This window comes from Anomaloglossus baeobatrachus, chromosome 7 (assembly GCF_048569485.1).
Source record: "Anomaloglossus baeobatrachus isolate aAnoBae1 chromosome 7, aAnoBae1.hap1, whole genome shotgun sequence".
NCBI lineage: Eukaryota > Metazoa > Chordata > Amphibia > Anura > Aromobatidae > Anomaloglossus > Anomaloglossus baeobatrachus.
Window position 1 is genome coordinate 286,513,883 of NC_134359.1, and position 17,550 is coordinate 286,531,432.

The 17,550-nt window shown below is 46.1% G+C and overlaps 1 protein-coding gene across 1 annotated transcript in view; it reads right to left on the bottom strand.

Annotated features, from left to right (window-relative positions):
* The window catches only part of LMF1 (lipase maturation factor 1), a 220,815-nt gene extending 207,950 nt beyond the window's left edge, over nucleotides 1–12,865 (bottom strand). Inside the window, exon 1 of the mRNA XM_075319458.1 lies at nucleotides 12,633–12,865. Within this exon, the coding sequence (XP_075175573.1) occupies nucleotides 12,633–12,772 (140 nt within the window). The 5' untranslated portion in view covers nucleotides 12,773–12,865. The remainder of the gene's footprint in view (nucleotides 1–12,632) is intronic.
* Between the last annotated feature and the right edge of the window lie 4,685 nt (nucleotides 12,866–17,550).

Below are 17,550 nucleotides of genomic sequence, written 5' to 3' on the forward strand. Positions count from 1 at the left end.
AAGAGACAGGAGCGAGGGCCAAAAGAGACAGGAGCGAGGGCCAAAAGAGACAGGAGCGAGGGCCAAAAGAGACAGGAGCGAGGGCCAAAAGAGACAGGAGCGAGGGCCAAAAGAGACAGGAGCGAGGGCCAAAAGAGACAGGAGCGAGGGCCAAAAGAGACAGGAGCGAGGGCCAAAAGAGACAGGAGCGAGGGAGCAAGAGACAGGAGCGAGGGAGCAAGAGACAGGAGCGAGGGAGCAAGAGACAGGAGCGAGGGAGCAAGAGACAGGAGCGAGGGAGCAAGAGACAGGAGCGAGGGAGCAAGAGACAGGAGCGAGGGAGCAAGAGACAGCGAGGGAGCAAGAGACAGCGAGGGAGCAAGAGACAGCGAGGGAGCAAGAGACAGCGAGGGAGCAAGAGACAGCGAGGGAGCAAGAGACAGCGAGGGAGCAAGAGACAGCGAGGGAGCAAGAGACAGCGAGGGAGCAAGAGACAGCGAGGGAGCAAGAGACAGCGAGGGAGCAAGAGACAGCGAGGGAGCAAGAGACAGCGAGGGAGCAAGAGACAGCGAGGGAGCAAGAGGCAGCGAGGGAGCAAGAGGCAGCGAGGGAGCAAGAGGCAGCGAGGGAGCAAGAGGCAGCGAGGGAGCAAGAGACAGCGAGGGAGCAAGAGACAGCGAGGGAGCAAGAGACAGCGAGGGAGCAAGAGACAGCGAGGGAGCAAGAGGCAGCGAGGGAGCAAGAGGCAGCGAGGGAGCAAGAGGCAGCGAGGGAGCAAGAGGCAGCGAGGGAGCAAGAGGCAGCGAGGGAGCAAGAGGCAGCGAGGGAGCAAGAGACAGCGAGGGAGCAAGAGACAGCGAGGGATCAAGAGACAGCGAGGGAGCAAGAGACAGCGAGGGAGCAAGAGACAGCGAGGGAGCAAGAGGCAGCGAGGGAGCAAGAGGCAGCGAGGGAGCAAGAGACAGCGAGGGAGCAAGAGACAGCGAGGGAGCAAGAGGCAGCGAGGGAGCAAGAGACAGCGAGGGAGCAAGAGACAGCGAGGGAGCAAGAGACAGCGAGGGAGCAAGAGACAGCGAGGGAGCAAGAGACAGCGAGGGAGCAAGAGACAGCGAGGGAGCAAGAGACAGCGAGGGAGCAAGAGACAGCGAGGGAGCAAGAGACAGCGAGGGAGCAAGAGACAGCGAGGGAGCAAGAGACAGCGAGGGAGCAAGAGACAGCGAGGGAGCAAGAGACAGCGAGGGAGCAAGAGACAGCGAGGGAGCAAGAGACAGCGAGGGAGCAAGAGACAGCGAGGGAGCAAGAGACAGCGAGGGAGCAAGAGAGGAGCGGGTTTCCTTTTTTATTGTCACATACAGTGCAACATTTTGGCTCTTAAAACACACTGAGCCTTTCTTAAGCCTCGGCCTGCGATGAAATATTGTACTGCATTAATATGGGTCAACAATATTGACTAGAGCGCTGCATCTTGTTGGATATATTTGCACACAATGATAAAAATACAGATAGATATTAGATTTTTAAGAAAGACAGCTATCACTATAAATGATGATGATACTACAGCTCAGCCCTATCTATCTATCTATCTATCTATATATATATATGGCCTTTATAGATGTATGGCCTCGTTTAGTAGCACTCATGATAGCAAAGCCAAGGTTTTTTTTATGGGGGGGGGGGGTCTTTTTTGCATATTTTACATCTACTGTCATACTTTAAAAACAAAAATCAGTCCGGGCTCCTGGGGGCGACAGCCGATGCCGGTGAGTGCGGGTCTCCTGGCGATCTGACCATACAGTGTAAGGTAATTATATCCTGAATTCTACCCCGCGCGCCCCAGACTCGTCTGAGAAGCTTGCACCTAATGTCCGTATCAGACAGCTCTTTGCTTCCAGGACTCGATCGTGGGGTCTCGAAATGTGTGTGGTGCGAGCAGCGTCAATCTCAGACAGCTGTTTCCCGTTGCTGCCAAGGCCGGGCAGACGCAACGTGGTTTTTTAAGAGGGGGAAGGAAGCGAACACAGAAATGGTAGTAAATGAAACTTGTCTGGTTTCTGGATTCACTTTATTGTGGGATGTGGAATTTTCAGATCTGGGACACTCGTTTCTGCAATTACAAGAGTCGGAATTAACCCCTCATGTGCCTCCCTGTCTCGGCAGAACTAGAGAACAGTTACTAAGGGCGTCTCTCCCTCCCTGGAGGACCCACACAACTCACTGATTTGATGGTGTGTAATACCTCGTTTCACCAGTGGAGGTGCTGCAGCGAAACTAAACACTTACTGTCGCCAAACTGATCGCAGCTGATCACTGGAGCTCCAGCATGACGCTAAAGGACCCTCTTAACAACTATTTTCTTTTGTGCATTTTAATCCACTTTCTCCACTTCATCCAAAAGTCAAAACTTTTTTATTCTGTTGTTTCGATTACTTTTTTTCTTTACGACTTTACTGTATAGGTTAAAATATTTCATATCTTTATAGGTCGGAGTTTACTTTTTAATGTCCTTCGGAGACTTGAACCTGTGACTGTTTGTTCTATATACCAAAACACAGCAGTATATTGCAGTATATAGGACAAGTCATGGTCTTGTCAGAAGCAATGGTTGGGCGCCCTATTGGGTAGACCCTTGATTGGCAGCAAAAATCTCTAGGGGGAACTACATTTGGCAGGAAAAATGAAGTAGTATATGGCGACCACTAAATGAATGGATGAACTGAGACCACTGGAGGGTGATCTTTCACAAATTTATGGGGGAAAAAAATCAATATGACAGTTGGTGATCATAAGGTTCTATGGAGAGGGGAGGAGCTAGCGGAACACACAGACATTCCGCTGCAAGTTCTCCTGAAATTACAGTTATATTTTAAAATGTAACTGCCATTTTAGGGAAACTTGCAGTAGAATCACTGTGTTCCACTAGCTCCTCCCCTCTCCATAGAGCCTTATAAACACCAACTTTCATCTCCTATCTAAGTAATGGGAAAGACTGATCACTCAATTCATGGGCAAAATGTGTCGTCAGTGAATAGAGTCTAGAAGGAGAAAGAAGCAGATATCTCTGATAAGACTTAATACACAGTTTCTTATTTTCTCCTGTACTATTGATTCATGGGGGGAAAAAGAAAAACCGATGTTTTTTTGGGTGCCCTATTCGGTAGACCCTTGACAGACAGCAAAAATCTCTTGGGAGAACTATATCTGGCAGGGAAATATTTGCATTACATGGCGACCACTGAACTGAAAGGCACAATAAATACGGATGAACTGACACCACTAGAGTATGACCTTTCAAGCTGAATTTAGGGGGAAAAAAAATCTGTATGACAGTTGGTGATCATAAGGTTCTATGGAGAGGGGGAGGAGCTAGCGGAACACACAGACATTCCACTCCAAGTTCTCCTGAAATGACAGTTACAGTTTAAAATGTAACTGCCGTTTCAGGAAAACTTGTAGTGTGTTCCGCTAGCTCCTCCCCTCTCCATAGAACCTTATAAGCACCAACTTTCATCTCCTATCTAAGTAATGGGAAAGACTGATCATTTTAAGTTCATGGGTAAAATGTGTCGTTAGTGAATACAGTCTAGCAGGAGAAAGAAGCAGATATCTCTGATAAGACTTAATACACAGTTTCTTCTTTTCACCTGTACTATTGATTCATGGGGGGAAAAAGAAAAAACGATGTTTTTTTGGGTGCCCTATTCGGTAGACCCTTGACAGACAGCAAAAATCTCTTGGGAGAACTATATCTGTATCTGGCAGGGAAATATTTGCATTACATGGCGACAACTGAACTGAAAGGCACAATAAATACGGATGAACTGACACCACTAGAGTATGACCTTTCAAGCTGAATTTAGGGGGGAAAAAATCTGTATGACAGTTGGTGATCATAAGGTTCTATGGAGAGGGGAGGAGCTAGTGGAACACATACATTCTGCTGCAAGTTCTCCTGAAATGACAGTTACAGTTTAAAATGGGAAAACTTGTAGTAGAATGACGGTGTTCCGCTAGCTCCTCCCCTCTTCCATAGAGCCTTATAAATACCAACATTCATCTCTTACCTAAGTAAAGGAAAAGAATAATCATTCTCAATTCAGTGGGTAAAATGTGACATCAGTGAATACAGTCTAGCAGGAGAAAGAAGCAGATATCTATGATAAGACATATTACACAGCTTTTTATTTTCACCTGTACTATTGATTAATGGGGAGGGGGGGAATAAAAACAATGGGTTTTTTTGGGTAGACCCTTGATTGATAGCAAAACTTTTTAGGGGGAACTACATCTGGCAGGGAAAATGTAGTATTATATGGCGACCACTAAATAAATGGATGAACTAAGACCACTAGAGTGTGGTCTTTCATACTCAATTCAAGGGAAAAAATTCCGTATGACAGTTGGTGATCATAAGGTTCTATGGAGAGGGGAGGAGCTAGTGGAACACACATACATTCTGCTGCAAGTTCTCCTGAAATGACAGTTACAGTTTAAAATGGAAAACTTGTAGTAGAATGACTGTGTATTCCGCTAGCTCCTCCCCTCTCCATAGAGCCTTATAAGCACCAACATTCATCTCTTACCTAAGTAATGGGAAAGAATAATCATTCTCAATTCAGGGGGTAAAATGTGACATCAGTGAATACAGTCTAGCAGGAGAAAACAGCAGATATCTCTGATAAGACATATTACACGGTTTCTGATTTTCACCTGTACTGATTCATGGGGGGGGGGGGGGGTGGTGAAAAATAAAAACGATTTTTTTTTTTTGGGTAGTCTATTGGGTAGACCCTTGATTGACAGCAATAATCTCTAGGTAGAACTATATCTGGCAGGGAAAATGTAGTATTACAAGGCGACCACTGAAATGAACGGCACAATAAATAGGGATGAACTGAGACCACTGGAGCGTGATCTTTCACACTCAATTTATGGGGGAAAAAAAAATCCATATGACAGTTAGTGATGATAAGGTTCTATGGAGAGGGGAGGAGCTAGCGGAACACAGACATTCCGCAAGTTCTCCTCAAATGACAGTTACAGTTTAAAATGGGAAAACTTGTAGTAGAATGACTGTGTTCCGCTAGCTCCTCCCCTCCCCATAGAACCTTATAAGCACCAACTTTCATCTCCTATCTTAGTAATGGGAAAGAAAGACATTTTACCAATGAATTGAGAAGGAATAATCAGTCTAGGAGATGAAAGAAGCAGATTTATCTAATAAGACATATTACACAGTTTCTTATTTTCACCTGTACTATTGATTCATGGGAAAAAAACAAAAAAATAACAACAAACAATAGTTACACTAAGTAATTTCATAGACTGGTTATATGGAAGATCTCTCTGACAACGCCATTAGTGTTATAATGAAACACAAATTGTAGAAATTATTTTTAGCCCCAAATACATGCATTTAAGTAAAAAAAAGTGGACAACCCCTTTAAAAAGGTAATCCTCATAGATAGATAGATATTTTGGGATGGTGCTTGTAAAAACAAGCACTTTTGCAATTTACTGCTCATTAAAATTTGCAGCCGTTCTTGAGATATTAACACTTTTGTTTACAGCTTGTTGCCTAGGAGACCGACCACCGCTGGGGTCTCATTTCTAAGCAACGTGCTGAAGCTGGCAGGGATTATGAAGTGACAAAGTGGAACAGCGATCCTGGCCAACATCAAAATGATGCTTACAAGCTCAATAGAGAAAAGCTTGTAAGCACTGCATAAGGTCGTCCAGCAGCAGTGGTCGGTTTCCAAGGCAACGAGCTGTAAAGAAAAATGTTAATATCTCGAGAACGATAGAAATTTTTAATATGCAGTAAATTGCAAAATTGCTTTTATTTACAAGCTCTAGCCAATAATGCCCATTTATGAAGACAGGGGATTTTAATAATCCTTTAAAATCAGTCCTAATCTATCTACATCTATCAAGTTGGATAACTATTGTGCCAGGGCCATAGGGGCGACCCCCCCCCAACTTTCCCCGTGGTCCAGAATAGTGTTACATAATCAGTAGGCCACAAAAATTGACCCCCGAGGTGATGACCCCGATGATTGGAAGAGAAAAACATGAAAAAAAAAAAAAAACTTTCCCATACAAGGAAGAGGAATGGAAAGTGAATTATCTCATTAAATCCCAGTCACTGCCAGGATCTTTGGCCTATTTCTCCAGGACACTGCGAGGAGGACCGGTGCCTGATTTGGTTATCTCTATTAGTGGCCCACGGCCAACAGTTTTCATTGTGGAAATTGGCTTTTGTCAAGTTATGTAAGGGCCAGATTAAAAGATGTGAAGGCAAGCAGAGCTTCTTCATTCGCTTTACCCCCCCGGGGGAGGAACATTGTGCTGATTCTTCAAATCCACAAACATTGGGAAACCTTACAGAGCTCAGTTGTCTGACGGAGGGAAGAAGATTTAAAGGGATTTGTCATTTACATCAACATTTTACAAAAATCTGATTATTGTGAAAAGTGTCATCACTGGCTTCATCCGTGAGCTGAAGACCCAAGAGATATTCTGCCCGAAAACCTTATATATGGGTGCTAAGAACCAGATCTAATTTACTGGGCTGTAACTAGATTATGAAATATTGATCATAAGGATGAGAATATTGTAGAATATTCTGGGAATTGATGAAAGGAATGAGAATGACCAGAATGTTCATCAAAGTAGTGAGAATAACCTGAACGTGCAATGGGAAACATCCCAAAAGACATGAAGGGCCATCAGAAGGGAAAAGGCTGATATTAAGGTGTTTGAAGGCAATGAGAATGACCTCAAGATCCATCAAGGGAATGACAAGGACCTAGAGGTCCACCAAGAGAGAGTGTGAATGACCTGAAGCTTCATGATGAAAATGAACTGAAGTTCCATCAAAAAGTATGAGGAAGTGCAGAAGATCATCAAATCTAGGAGAATGACTTGAAGGTTCATCAAATGAATGAGACTGACCAGAAGATCTACCAAAAGAATGAGAGTGACCTGAAGGTTCATCACATGGAGGAGACTGTTCTGAAGATCAGTCTCATTCATGTGATGAACCTTCAGGTTATTCTCATTCCTTTGCTAGATCTTCAGAACAGTCTCATTCATGTGATGAACCTTCAGGTTATTCTCATTCCTTTGGTAGATCTTCAGAACAGTCTCATTCATGTGATGAACCTTCAGGTTATTCTCATTCCTTTGGTAAATCTTCAGAACAGTCTCATTCATTTGATGAACCTTCAGGTTATTCTCATCCCTTTGCCAGATCTTCAGAACAGTCTCATTCAAGTGATGAACCTTCAGGTTATTCTCATTCCTTTGGTAGATCTTCAGAACAGTCTCATTCATGTGATGAACCTTCAGGTTATTCCAATTCCTTTGCTAGATCTTCAGAACAGTCTCATTCATGTGATGAACCTTCAGGTTATTCTCATTCCTTTGGTAGATCTTCAGAACAGTCTCATTCATGTGATGAACCTTCAGGTTATTCTCATTCCTTTGGTAGATCTTCAGAACAGTCTCATTCATGTGATGAACCTTCAGGTTATTCTCATTCTTTTGATAGTTCTGAAGATCTACCAAAAGAATGAGAATGACCCGAAGGTTCATCAAATGAATGAGATTGACCTAAAGATCTATCAAAAGAATGAGAGTGATCCCAAAGTTCAAACGAATGAGACTGACCCATATCATGAATGAGATGGTTCTGAAGCTCCATCAAAAGAATGAGGATGACCCAAAGGTTCAACAAATGTAGGAGATTGACCTGAAGATCTACCAAAAGAATGAGAATGATCTGAAGGTTCATAAAGGGAATAAAAATGATCTGAAGTTCAATTAAAATTATGAGTCTAATATGAAAGGTCCATTAGCAGAATGAAAATTACTTGAAGGTCCATGAAAATAAGACAAAGACCTGAAGGTCCATCAAAAGAATGAGAATGGCCTAAATGTCTATCTATTGTTTCATAATGACAATGAACTAAAGATGAATCAAGGCAATACAAAATGACTCGATGGTCCATAAAGTACAGATATAAATAGCCTGCAGGTCCATGAAAAGAATGAGAATGGCTCAAAGGTCCAGTAAAATAGACAAGAATGAGCTCAAGATGCATGAAAAGCCAAAGAATCGCCTTAAGATCTATCAAAAGCAAGAGCATGACCTGAAGGTCTATTGAAAGCATGAAAATGACCTGAGGGTTCATCAGGGGAATGGGAATGGCATAATGGTCCCTAAAATCAAAAAGAGAATGGCCCAAAGCTCCATCAAAAGAATGAAATAGCCCGAAGGTCTATTAAGAGAATGAGAATGCCCCGAAGGTCAATCAAAAGAATAAGAATGGCCTGAAGGTGCATAAAAAAAAATGAGAAGGGCCTGAAGGTCCATCAAAAGAATGAGAAGGGCCTGAAGGTCCATCAAAAGAATGAGAAGGGCCTGAAGGTCAATCAAAAGAATGAGAAGGGCCTGAAGGTCCATCAAAAGAATGAGAAGGGCCTGAAGGTCAATCAAAAGAATGAGAAGGGCCTGAAGGTCCATCAAAAGAATGAGAAGGGCCTGAAGGTCAATCAAAAGAATGAGAAGGGCCTGAAGGTCAATCAAAAGAATGAGAAGGGCCTGAAGGTCCATCAAAAGTATGAGAAGGGCCTGAAGCTCCATCAAAAGTATGAGAAGGGCCTGAAGCTCCATCAAAAGTATGAGAAGGGCCTGAAGGTCCATCAAAAGAATGAGAAGGGCCTGAAGGTCCATCAAAAGAATGAGAAGGGCCTGAAGCTCCATCAAAAGTATGAGAAGGGTCGGATGATTCCTCTATAGCATGAGAAAAAGATGAAATTATCATCAGCATGAGAATACACTTGAAAGTCCATCATGGAAATGAGAATGAGCTCAATGAGTATCAAATTCATGAGAATCTGAATGTCCAACAGGTATAAAGACTGACGAGAAAATCCATGAAAAAAATATTAAAATTATGCAAAAGGTTCCTCAAGGAAAGGAAAATTACGCAAAAGCCCATGCAAGCAAATGAGAATTGAGAGTTTGAGACTTCAAAAAGGTTCATGATGAGAATGTGAACATCCAAAAGGGAATGAGAATAACCTCAAGGTTCATGATGAGAATGAACATCCAAAATGGAGGGAGAATGACCTCAAGCTTCGTCATGAGAATGTGAACATCCAAAAGGGAATGAGAATTATCTCAAGATTCATCATGAGAACGTGAATACCCAAAAAGGGAATGAGAATGACCTCAAGGTTCATGATGAGAATGTGAACACCCAAAAGGGAATGACCTGATCGTTCATCAAGGGAATGGGAGGAAATCCTTTCGCAATTTTTGGGCACTCTAGTTTAATGTTAATATATATGAGAAAATAGAGCTGCCCAATAAATGAATATAACGGTAGGGGCAAAGGACAATATTTGGGGCATTCATAATATAGAGTTTCTGTCCTATAGATTAACTTTCGATCTATATTCTCCGGCTCGTGATGGCAATGTAGCACCCTTCAGCTGCTGGAACAATGCCGTTGGCACCGTCTCGCCAGCATTCTGGAAGGAAGAGGGGACGTGCGAGTTTGGCTTTGAAACTGATCCCCTCTTCTCCCACCGGTGACACAGGAAGTTTCCCCAACGCTTCTTCCTTCGCAGGAAGGATGACCCCCTATGAGCCCTGTACATTGACTTTTAAAAGTCTCGCGGATAATCTGCTTCCCTTTTTGTCTTCTATCCTCAAGTCTGTGAAGAACATGAATTAAAACAAAGGCGACTCTGTTCCCCGGGCCAAACAGAAGGGACAGATAAAAGGAGGTAGGAATGGGCAATTAACCGAGCGTCGAGGGTGCTGAGCGCTCCGTCTGCAGCCCATCTAGGAGGCGCATCCTGTAAATACGCACGTGCTCGATGGATATGTATGTTCTGGGAATAGGTCACCGTAGGGTGGGATGAGGCCTCCAGTATAATCAGCGGTTAATGTAATTTTTGCATTCATGAACCAGAGAGCTCAGGATGAACAGTGGTAATAGCACTAAGGCATCAATTTAGGATCCATGGGGGTCCAACCCCTAAGAACGCATCAATCCTGATTTAGATCTACCCAATCGTCTCGCGGTAAATCATGGCCGATCCCTGACGGGTGACTACGGGCGAGTGCACAGTCCTCTATGAGTAACAGAGAATGGGCGCGAGCTCAAAAACATCTCATCTGTGCCCGGCCGAGCGTGCCCGGGTAGGAGCGATGGTGCCAGCGCTCAGGTGAGCAGTATGGGCAATGTGAAGCCTCGCCCGCGAGCAGGTGCGGGCGGTGAGCAGCGATGGGAGCGGCGGTACCTGCTCCCCGTAACACAGGAGCGCGGCCTGATAAAGCTGCCCATCATGTGTCACACTGTGTGCACAATCATAATGCACCGTCCTCGCCACTGACCCATGGCCGCCGCGTAATGAAAGGTACAAGGCACGCACCAGTGACCGCCAGCAATGAGGCGGCTGCTACCGGTGTCCTGCTCAGCTCAGAGAAGCTCATTTCCAGTTTGATGTATGACTTGTCACAATGGACCCCGGCCCTGGTGCGGTGCGGGAATCTGCCCAGGATGGGGCGACAGCGGCTTATGGAGCAACATGAAACTAATATTCCCTCCAGGTGCAGTCACATACCAGAGGAGAGCCTACAGGGGTTGTGCAATTACATACAAAATATTACATTACTCATACAGTATTATACTCCAGAGCTGCACTCACCATTCTGCTGGTGCAGTCACTGTGTACATACATTACATTACTGATTCTGAGTTACATCCTGTATTATACTCCAGAGCTGCACTCACCATTCTGCTGGTGCAGTCACTGTATACATTACATTACATTACTGATCCTGAGTTACCTCCTGTATTATACTCCAGAGCTGCACTCACTATTCTGCTGGTGCAGTCACTGTATACATACATTACATTACTGATCCTGAGTTACCTCCTGTATTATACTCCAGAGCTGCACTCACTATTCTGCTGGTGCGGTCACTGTGGACATATATTACATTACTGAGCCTGAATTACCTCCTGTATTATACTCCAGAGCTGCATTCACTATTCTGCTGGTACAGTCCCTGTGTACATACATTACATTACTGATCCTGAGTTACATCCTGTATTATACTCCAGAGCTGCACTCACTATTCTGCTGGTGCAGTCACTGTGTACATACATTACATTACTGATCCTGAGTTACATCCTGTATTATACTCCAGAGCTGCACTCACTATTCTGCTGGTGCAGTCCCTGTGTACATACATTACATTACTGATCCTGAGTTACCTCCTGTATTATACTCCAGAGCTGCACTCACTATTCTGCTGGTGCAGTCACTGTGTACATACATTACATTACTGGTCCTGAGTTACCTCCTGTATTATACTCCAGAGCTGCACTCACTATTCTGCTGGTGCAGTCCCTGTGTACATACATTACATTACTGATCCTGAGTTACCTCCTGTATTATACTCCAGAGCTGCACTCACTATTCTGCTGCTGCAGTCACTGTGTACATACATTACATTACTGATCCTGAGTTACCTCCTGTATTATACTCCAGAGCTGCACTCACTATTCTGCTGGTACAGTCACTGTGTACATACATTACTGATCCTGAATTACCTCCTGTATTATACTCCAGAGCTGCACTCACTATTCTGCTGGTGCAGTCCCTGTGTACATACACTACATTACTGATCCTGAGTTACATCCTGTATTATACTCCAGAGCTGCACTCACTATTCTGCTGGTGCAGTCACTGTGTACATACATTACATTACTGACCCTGAGTTACATCCTGTATTATACTCCAGAGCTGCACTCACTATTCTGCTGGTGCAGTCACTGTATACATACATTACATTACTGATCCTGAGTTACCTCCTGTATTATACTCCAGAGCGGCACTCACTATTCTGCTGGTGCAGTCCCTGTGTACATACATTACATTACTGATCCTGAGTTACATCCTGTATTATACTCCAGAGCTGCTCTCCCTATTCTGCTGGTGCAGTCACTGTGTACATACATTACATTACTGATCCTGAGTTACCTCCTGTATTATACTCCAGAGCTGCACTCACTATTCTGCTGGTGCAGTCACTGTGTACATACATTACATTACTGGTCCTGAGTTACCTCCTGTATTATACTCCAGAGCTGCACTCACTATTCTGCTGGTGCAGTCACTGTGTACATACATTACATTACTGATCCTGAGTTACCTCCTGTATTATACTCCAGAGCTGCACTCACTATTCTGCTGGTGCAGTCACTGTGTACATACATTACATTACTGATCCCGAGTTACCTCCTGTATTATACTCCAGAGCTGCACTCACTATTCTGCTGCTGCAGTCACTGTGTACTGATCCGGAGCTTTTTTCAGAACTCCACATTGGCATCATTCCTCTGTTATTCCTCCTGGTAGCAGTGCTCCCATTCCCCTTGTCAGTAGGGGGCACTCTTATACTCTCAGCACTAATTTTACATGCCCCATTGATGACTTGAACAGTAACAATGGCTTTATACATTTGCAGGAGGAGTAATAGAGGAACTGTGTAACACTATGATACGAGAACAGATGCCTGACAGCCGTTATTTTACCTCCACCTCAGTGGTGATCTAGACTGTCGCACTTACCATACTTGTCCCACGCTCACCACTGAGTGGTACAGGAGCCACATCATGCCCATCATGATCATATTGGCGCATCCAGTTATCACAATGAAGGCCGACACTACAAGTCCCAGCAGAGCAATGTTATCCAGGTGGGCATCCATGGTGGACCAGTCCAGCAGCCAGAGCAGGGTGGGCGCGTGGCTGACGGCTTCCAGGCCGATTTTGCCTCCGAAGTAGCGCTTGATGTTTTCTAGGTGCAGCCGGCATGGCAGCAACCCCCGATCCCCGATCAGCTGCTTGTTCTGGTGGAAAGCCACGAGGAAGGCCACGACTGCGAGAGAGAAGAGACACGGGTGAGGGGGGGTCCACATCACAGGAGCCGCCAGGGTCAGTCTTCACTGCAATCCCAGCATTATATATGGGGTCTGACAGATGACGAGGGGGCTGGTCTAGGGTCTCTAAGAGTTAAATAGTCTTGATTTGTGGGGTAAATGCATTTGGGGGTTCAGTCTGGATTCAGAATTAATTTTAGGGGTCTGGCCTGGGGTCCAAATCATTTTTAAGGGCTTGGTGTGGGGTTTGACAGATGGCAAGGGGGCTGGTTTAGGGTCTCTAGGAATTACATAGTCTTGATTTGTGGGGTAAATGCATTTGGGAGTTCAGTCTGGATTCACAATTAATTTTAGGGGTCCGAATCATTTTTAAAGGGCTTGGTGTGAGGTCTGACAGATGGCGAGGGGGCTGGTCTAGGGTCTCTATGAATTTAACAGTCTTGATCTGTAGTGTAAATGCATTTGGTGGCTTAGGTCATTTTGGGGGGGGGGGGGTCTGAATTAATTTTAGGGGTCTGGTCCAGGGTCCAATTCATTTTTAGGGGCTTGGCATGGGGGTCTGACATATTTGGTGTCTTAGGTAATTTTGAGGGGTTTGGTCGGTCGGGGGGGGGGGGGGGGGGGCGGAATTGCTCTGGTCTAGGGTTATAATTATTTTTTTGGGGCTTGGCATGAGGGGTCTGACCGATTCCAAGAGGGCTGATCTAGGGTCTCTAGTAATTAGTCTTGATTTGTGGTGTAAATGCATTTGAGGGCTTAAATAACTTTTAGGGGATTGAATCATTTTTAAGGGCTTGGTATGGGGTCTGACAGATGGCGAGGGGGCTGGTCTAGGGTCTCTATGAATTTAACAGTCTTGATCTGTAGTGTAAATGCATTTGGTGGCTTAGGTCATTTGGGGGGGGGGTCTGAATTAATTTTAGGGGTCTGGTCCAGGGTCCAATTCATTTTTAAGGGCTTGGAATGGGGTCTGACAGATGGCGAGGGGGCTGGTCTAGGGTCTCTATGATTTTAATAGTCTTGATCTGTAGTGTAGTGTAAATGCATTTGGTGGCTTAGGTCATTTTTGGGGGTCTGGTCTGGGGTCTAGGTAAGAATGTGGGGTGGGGGCACTGAACGAAGGGTTTATGAGCTCAATAGTCTTGATCTTTCATGTTAACGCATTTGGGGGCCTAGGTAATTTTTGGGGTCTCCTCTGAGTTTAGAATTTTAGGGTTTTTCTGAATCATTTTAGGGGCTTGGCATGGGGGGTCTGACAGCTTGCAAAGAGGTTGATCTAGGGTCTCTATGAATTTAATAGTCTTGTTCTGTCGTGTAAATGCATTATGGGGCTTAAATAATTCTTGGGGGTCCGGTCTGGATTAAGAATTAATTTTAGGGGTCTGATTTGGGGTCTGAATCCTTTTTAAGGGTTTGATATGGGGTCTAACAGATGGTAAGGGGGGTGATCTAGGGTCTCTATGAAGTTATTGGTCTTCATCTGTCAGTGTAAATACATCTGGGGGCTTAGGTAATTTCTGGTGGTCTGCTCTGGGGTCTGAATCACTTTTAGGGGCTTGGTATGGGGTCTTGCTGATAATGTGGGGTGGTGGGCCGATTGAGGGTGTTTATGAGTTTAATAGTCTTAATCTTTCATGTTAATGCATTTGGGGGGGCTAGGTAATTTTTGGGGTCCGCTCTGAGTTCAGAACTCATTATAGGGTTTTTCTGAATCCCTTTTAGGGGGATTGTTATGGGGTCTGACAGATGGCGGGGGGGGGCTGGTCTAGGGTCTCTATGAATTTAATAGTCTTGATCTTCAGTGTAAATGCATTTGATGGCTTAGGTCATTTGGGGGGGGGGGGTTGAATTAATTTTAGGGGACTGGTCTGGGGGTCCAAATAATTTTTATGGCCTTGGCATGGGGGGTTTGGTCTGAGGGGGGCGGAACTGCTCTTGTCTAGGGTTATAATTATTTTGTGGGGCTTGGCATGGGGGTCTGAGAGATTGCAAGGGGGCTGATATAGGGGTCTCTAAGAATTATATAGTCTTGATTTGTGGTGTAAATGCATTTTGGGGGTTCGGTCTGGATTCAAAAATTAATTTTAGGGTTCTGGCCTGGGGTCTGAATCATTTTTAAGGGCTTGGGTATGGGGTCGGACAGGATGGCGAGGGGGCTGGTCTAGGGTCTCTATGAATTTAATAGTCTTGATGTGTAGTGTAAATATTTGGGGGCTTAGGTCATTTTTGGGGGGTCCTGTCTGGGGTGTAGTGTGAGAATGTGGGTGGAGGGGACTGATCGAGGGTATTTATGAGTTTAATAGTCTTGATCTTTCTTGTTAATGCATTTGGGGGGGGCCTAGGTCATTTTTGGGGTTCTGCTCTGGGGGGCTTGTTATGGGGTCTGACAGATTACGAGGGGGGCCGATTTCGGATCTCTATGAATTTAATAGCCTTCATCTGTCAGTGTCAATGCATCTGGGGGCTTAGGTAATTTCTGGGGTCTGGTCTGGGGTCTGAATGAATTTTAGGGGCTTGGTATGGGTCTTGTGGGGTGGGGGGACCCGATCCAGGGTGTTTATGAGTTTAATAGCCTTGATCTGTCTTGTTAATGCATTTGGGGGTTTAGGTAAATTTTTTGGGGTCTTCTGACTCATTTTTAGGGGCTTGGTAGTGGGGTCCTGACAATTTAGGGGGCCGATCTAGGGTCTCTATGAATTAATAGCCCTTCATCTGTTGTGTAAATGCACTTGGGGGCTTGGATAATTGGGGGTCTGCATCATTTTTAGGGGGCTTGGTATGGGGTGTGGACAGATTGAGGGGCTGATCTAGGGTCTCTGTCAGTTTAATTGTTCTGTGGTGTAAATGCATTTGGGGTCCGGTACAGATTCGTGGTAAAAGGATCTTCCCTTCCTCAGCCCCCCATGCTCTATAATGGAGCACGGTAAATGCAATGATGTTGGGGTGTAAAAAAAAAAAAAAAAATATTCGAGGTCTGCAGAGAGTCCACACCCCCGAGTAGCGAAGACTGGGGCCCCAATTTGCCCCCCAGGGGCCTTTATCCCAATCTATGGGCAAAAATATTCGCCCCCGTCCTCAAACGATGAGCGGGTCCCTGCAGAAGGTGGAGGCACGCGTCCAGGGCCCGGGATGGAGGAGCCATAAAAAGTGCCGCCACCTCCCACCGCCAATTAAAGCCGCTTTCACTGCAGCAGACGAACATTATCCTGCCCCCGTAAACGTGGCCACCGCGGCCAAACGGAAGCGCTTTCCCTGCGCAGTCTGTCTGAGGGATTTATATTACAGCCTCGTCAGCGAGCGCAGCTCCTAATCGGCTGCATTAACTTTTTTTTTTTTGCATTTTTTACATGCCCGGCTTGTCCTGGTACACAACTTCTGCCGCCAGCACTGTCGCCCCAGCAAAACCCGCCCCCCCCAAAAAAAGCTTTTTTTATTATAGTTTTTATCCAAGTTTTAAAACTTGCTTTAACAGTCTTCAAGATCTCTGCTTGCTGTCAGGGAATGGAAAAATAAAAGAAATTACACAGTCACAAACCCTCAGCTCCGAAAAGTATCAGACAGACCCCCATTGGCTTTTATGGGGGTCCTGCAATCAATGAACCCAAAATAAAAAGTTATGACAGGACAGTATTACCCAAAGACGAGCAACGGGCAGCGGAGAGCAGGAAATCCATTTCCTCAAGATCAATCCTGAAATCTGCGAGGGGAATTCAGAGAAGAATCTGCCGATTGCACAACAGCGTCGTGTGCCGAGAACGAGCGGAGTAACCTGCGGAGGGAAGGATCGAGGAGACCGCGTGGTGCCCCAGAGCCGGAGGGACCTCACTGACCCCCCCGGGGCGGAGGTGAAAGAGTCCATGACCAAGGGGGCGATGACTCACAGAACCCCAAAAGGTGAACCATACAGCGCCCAAACAATGCAAGCCCCATGAGGGTGCCCAAACAAGAGCCCGGTACACCAGCAAACCGTACCCTCGTACAGGGCCCCAAACAAGAGCCCCCCCCGCTACAGGGCCCAAAACAAGAGCCCCCCCGTACAGGGCCCAACAAGAGCCCCCCCCGTACAGGGCCCAAACAAGAGCCCCCCCCTCCCCCCGTACAGGGCCCAAACAGAGAGCCCCCCCCCCCCGTACAGGGCCCCAAACAAGAGCCCCCCCCCCCCGTACAGGGCCCCAACAAGAGCCCCCCCCCCGTACAGGGCCCAAACAAGAGCCCCCCCCCGTACAGGGCCCAAACAAGAGGCCCCCCGCCCGTACAGGGGCCCAAACAAGAGCCCCCCCCCGTACAGGGCCCAAACAAGAGCCCCCCCGCTACAGGGCCCAAACAAGAGCCCCCCCCCGTACAGGGCCCAAACAAGAGCCCCCCCCGTACAGGGCCCAAACAAGAGCCCCCCCACGTACAGGGCCCAAACAAGGAGCCCCCCCCCGTACAGGGCCCAAACAAGAGCCCCCCCCCGTACAGGGCCCAAACAAGAGCCCCCCCCCGTACAGGGCCAAACAAGAGCCCCCCCCGTACAGGGCCCCAACAAGAGCCCCCCCCCGTACAGGGCCCAAACAAGAGCCCCCCCCCGTACAGGGGCCCAACACCCAAGCAGACCCCCCCCCGTA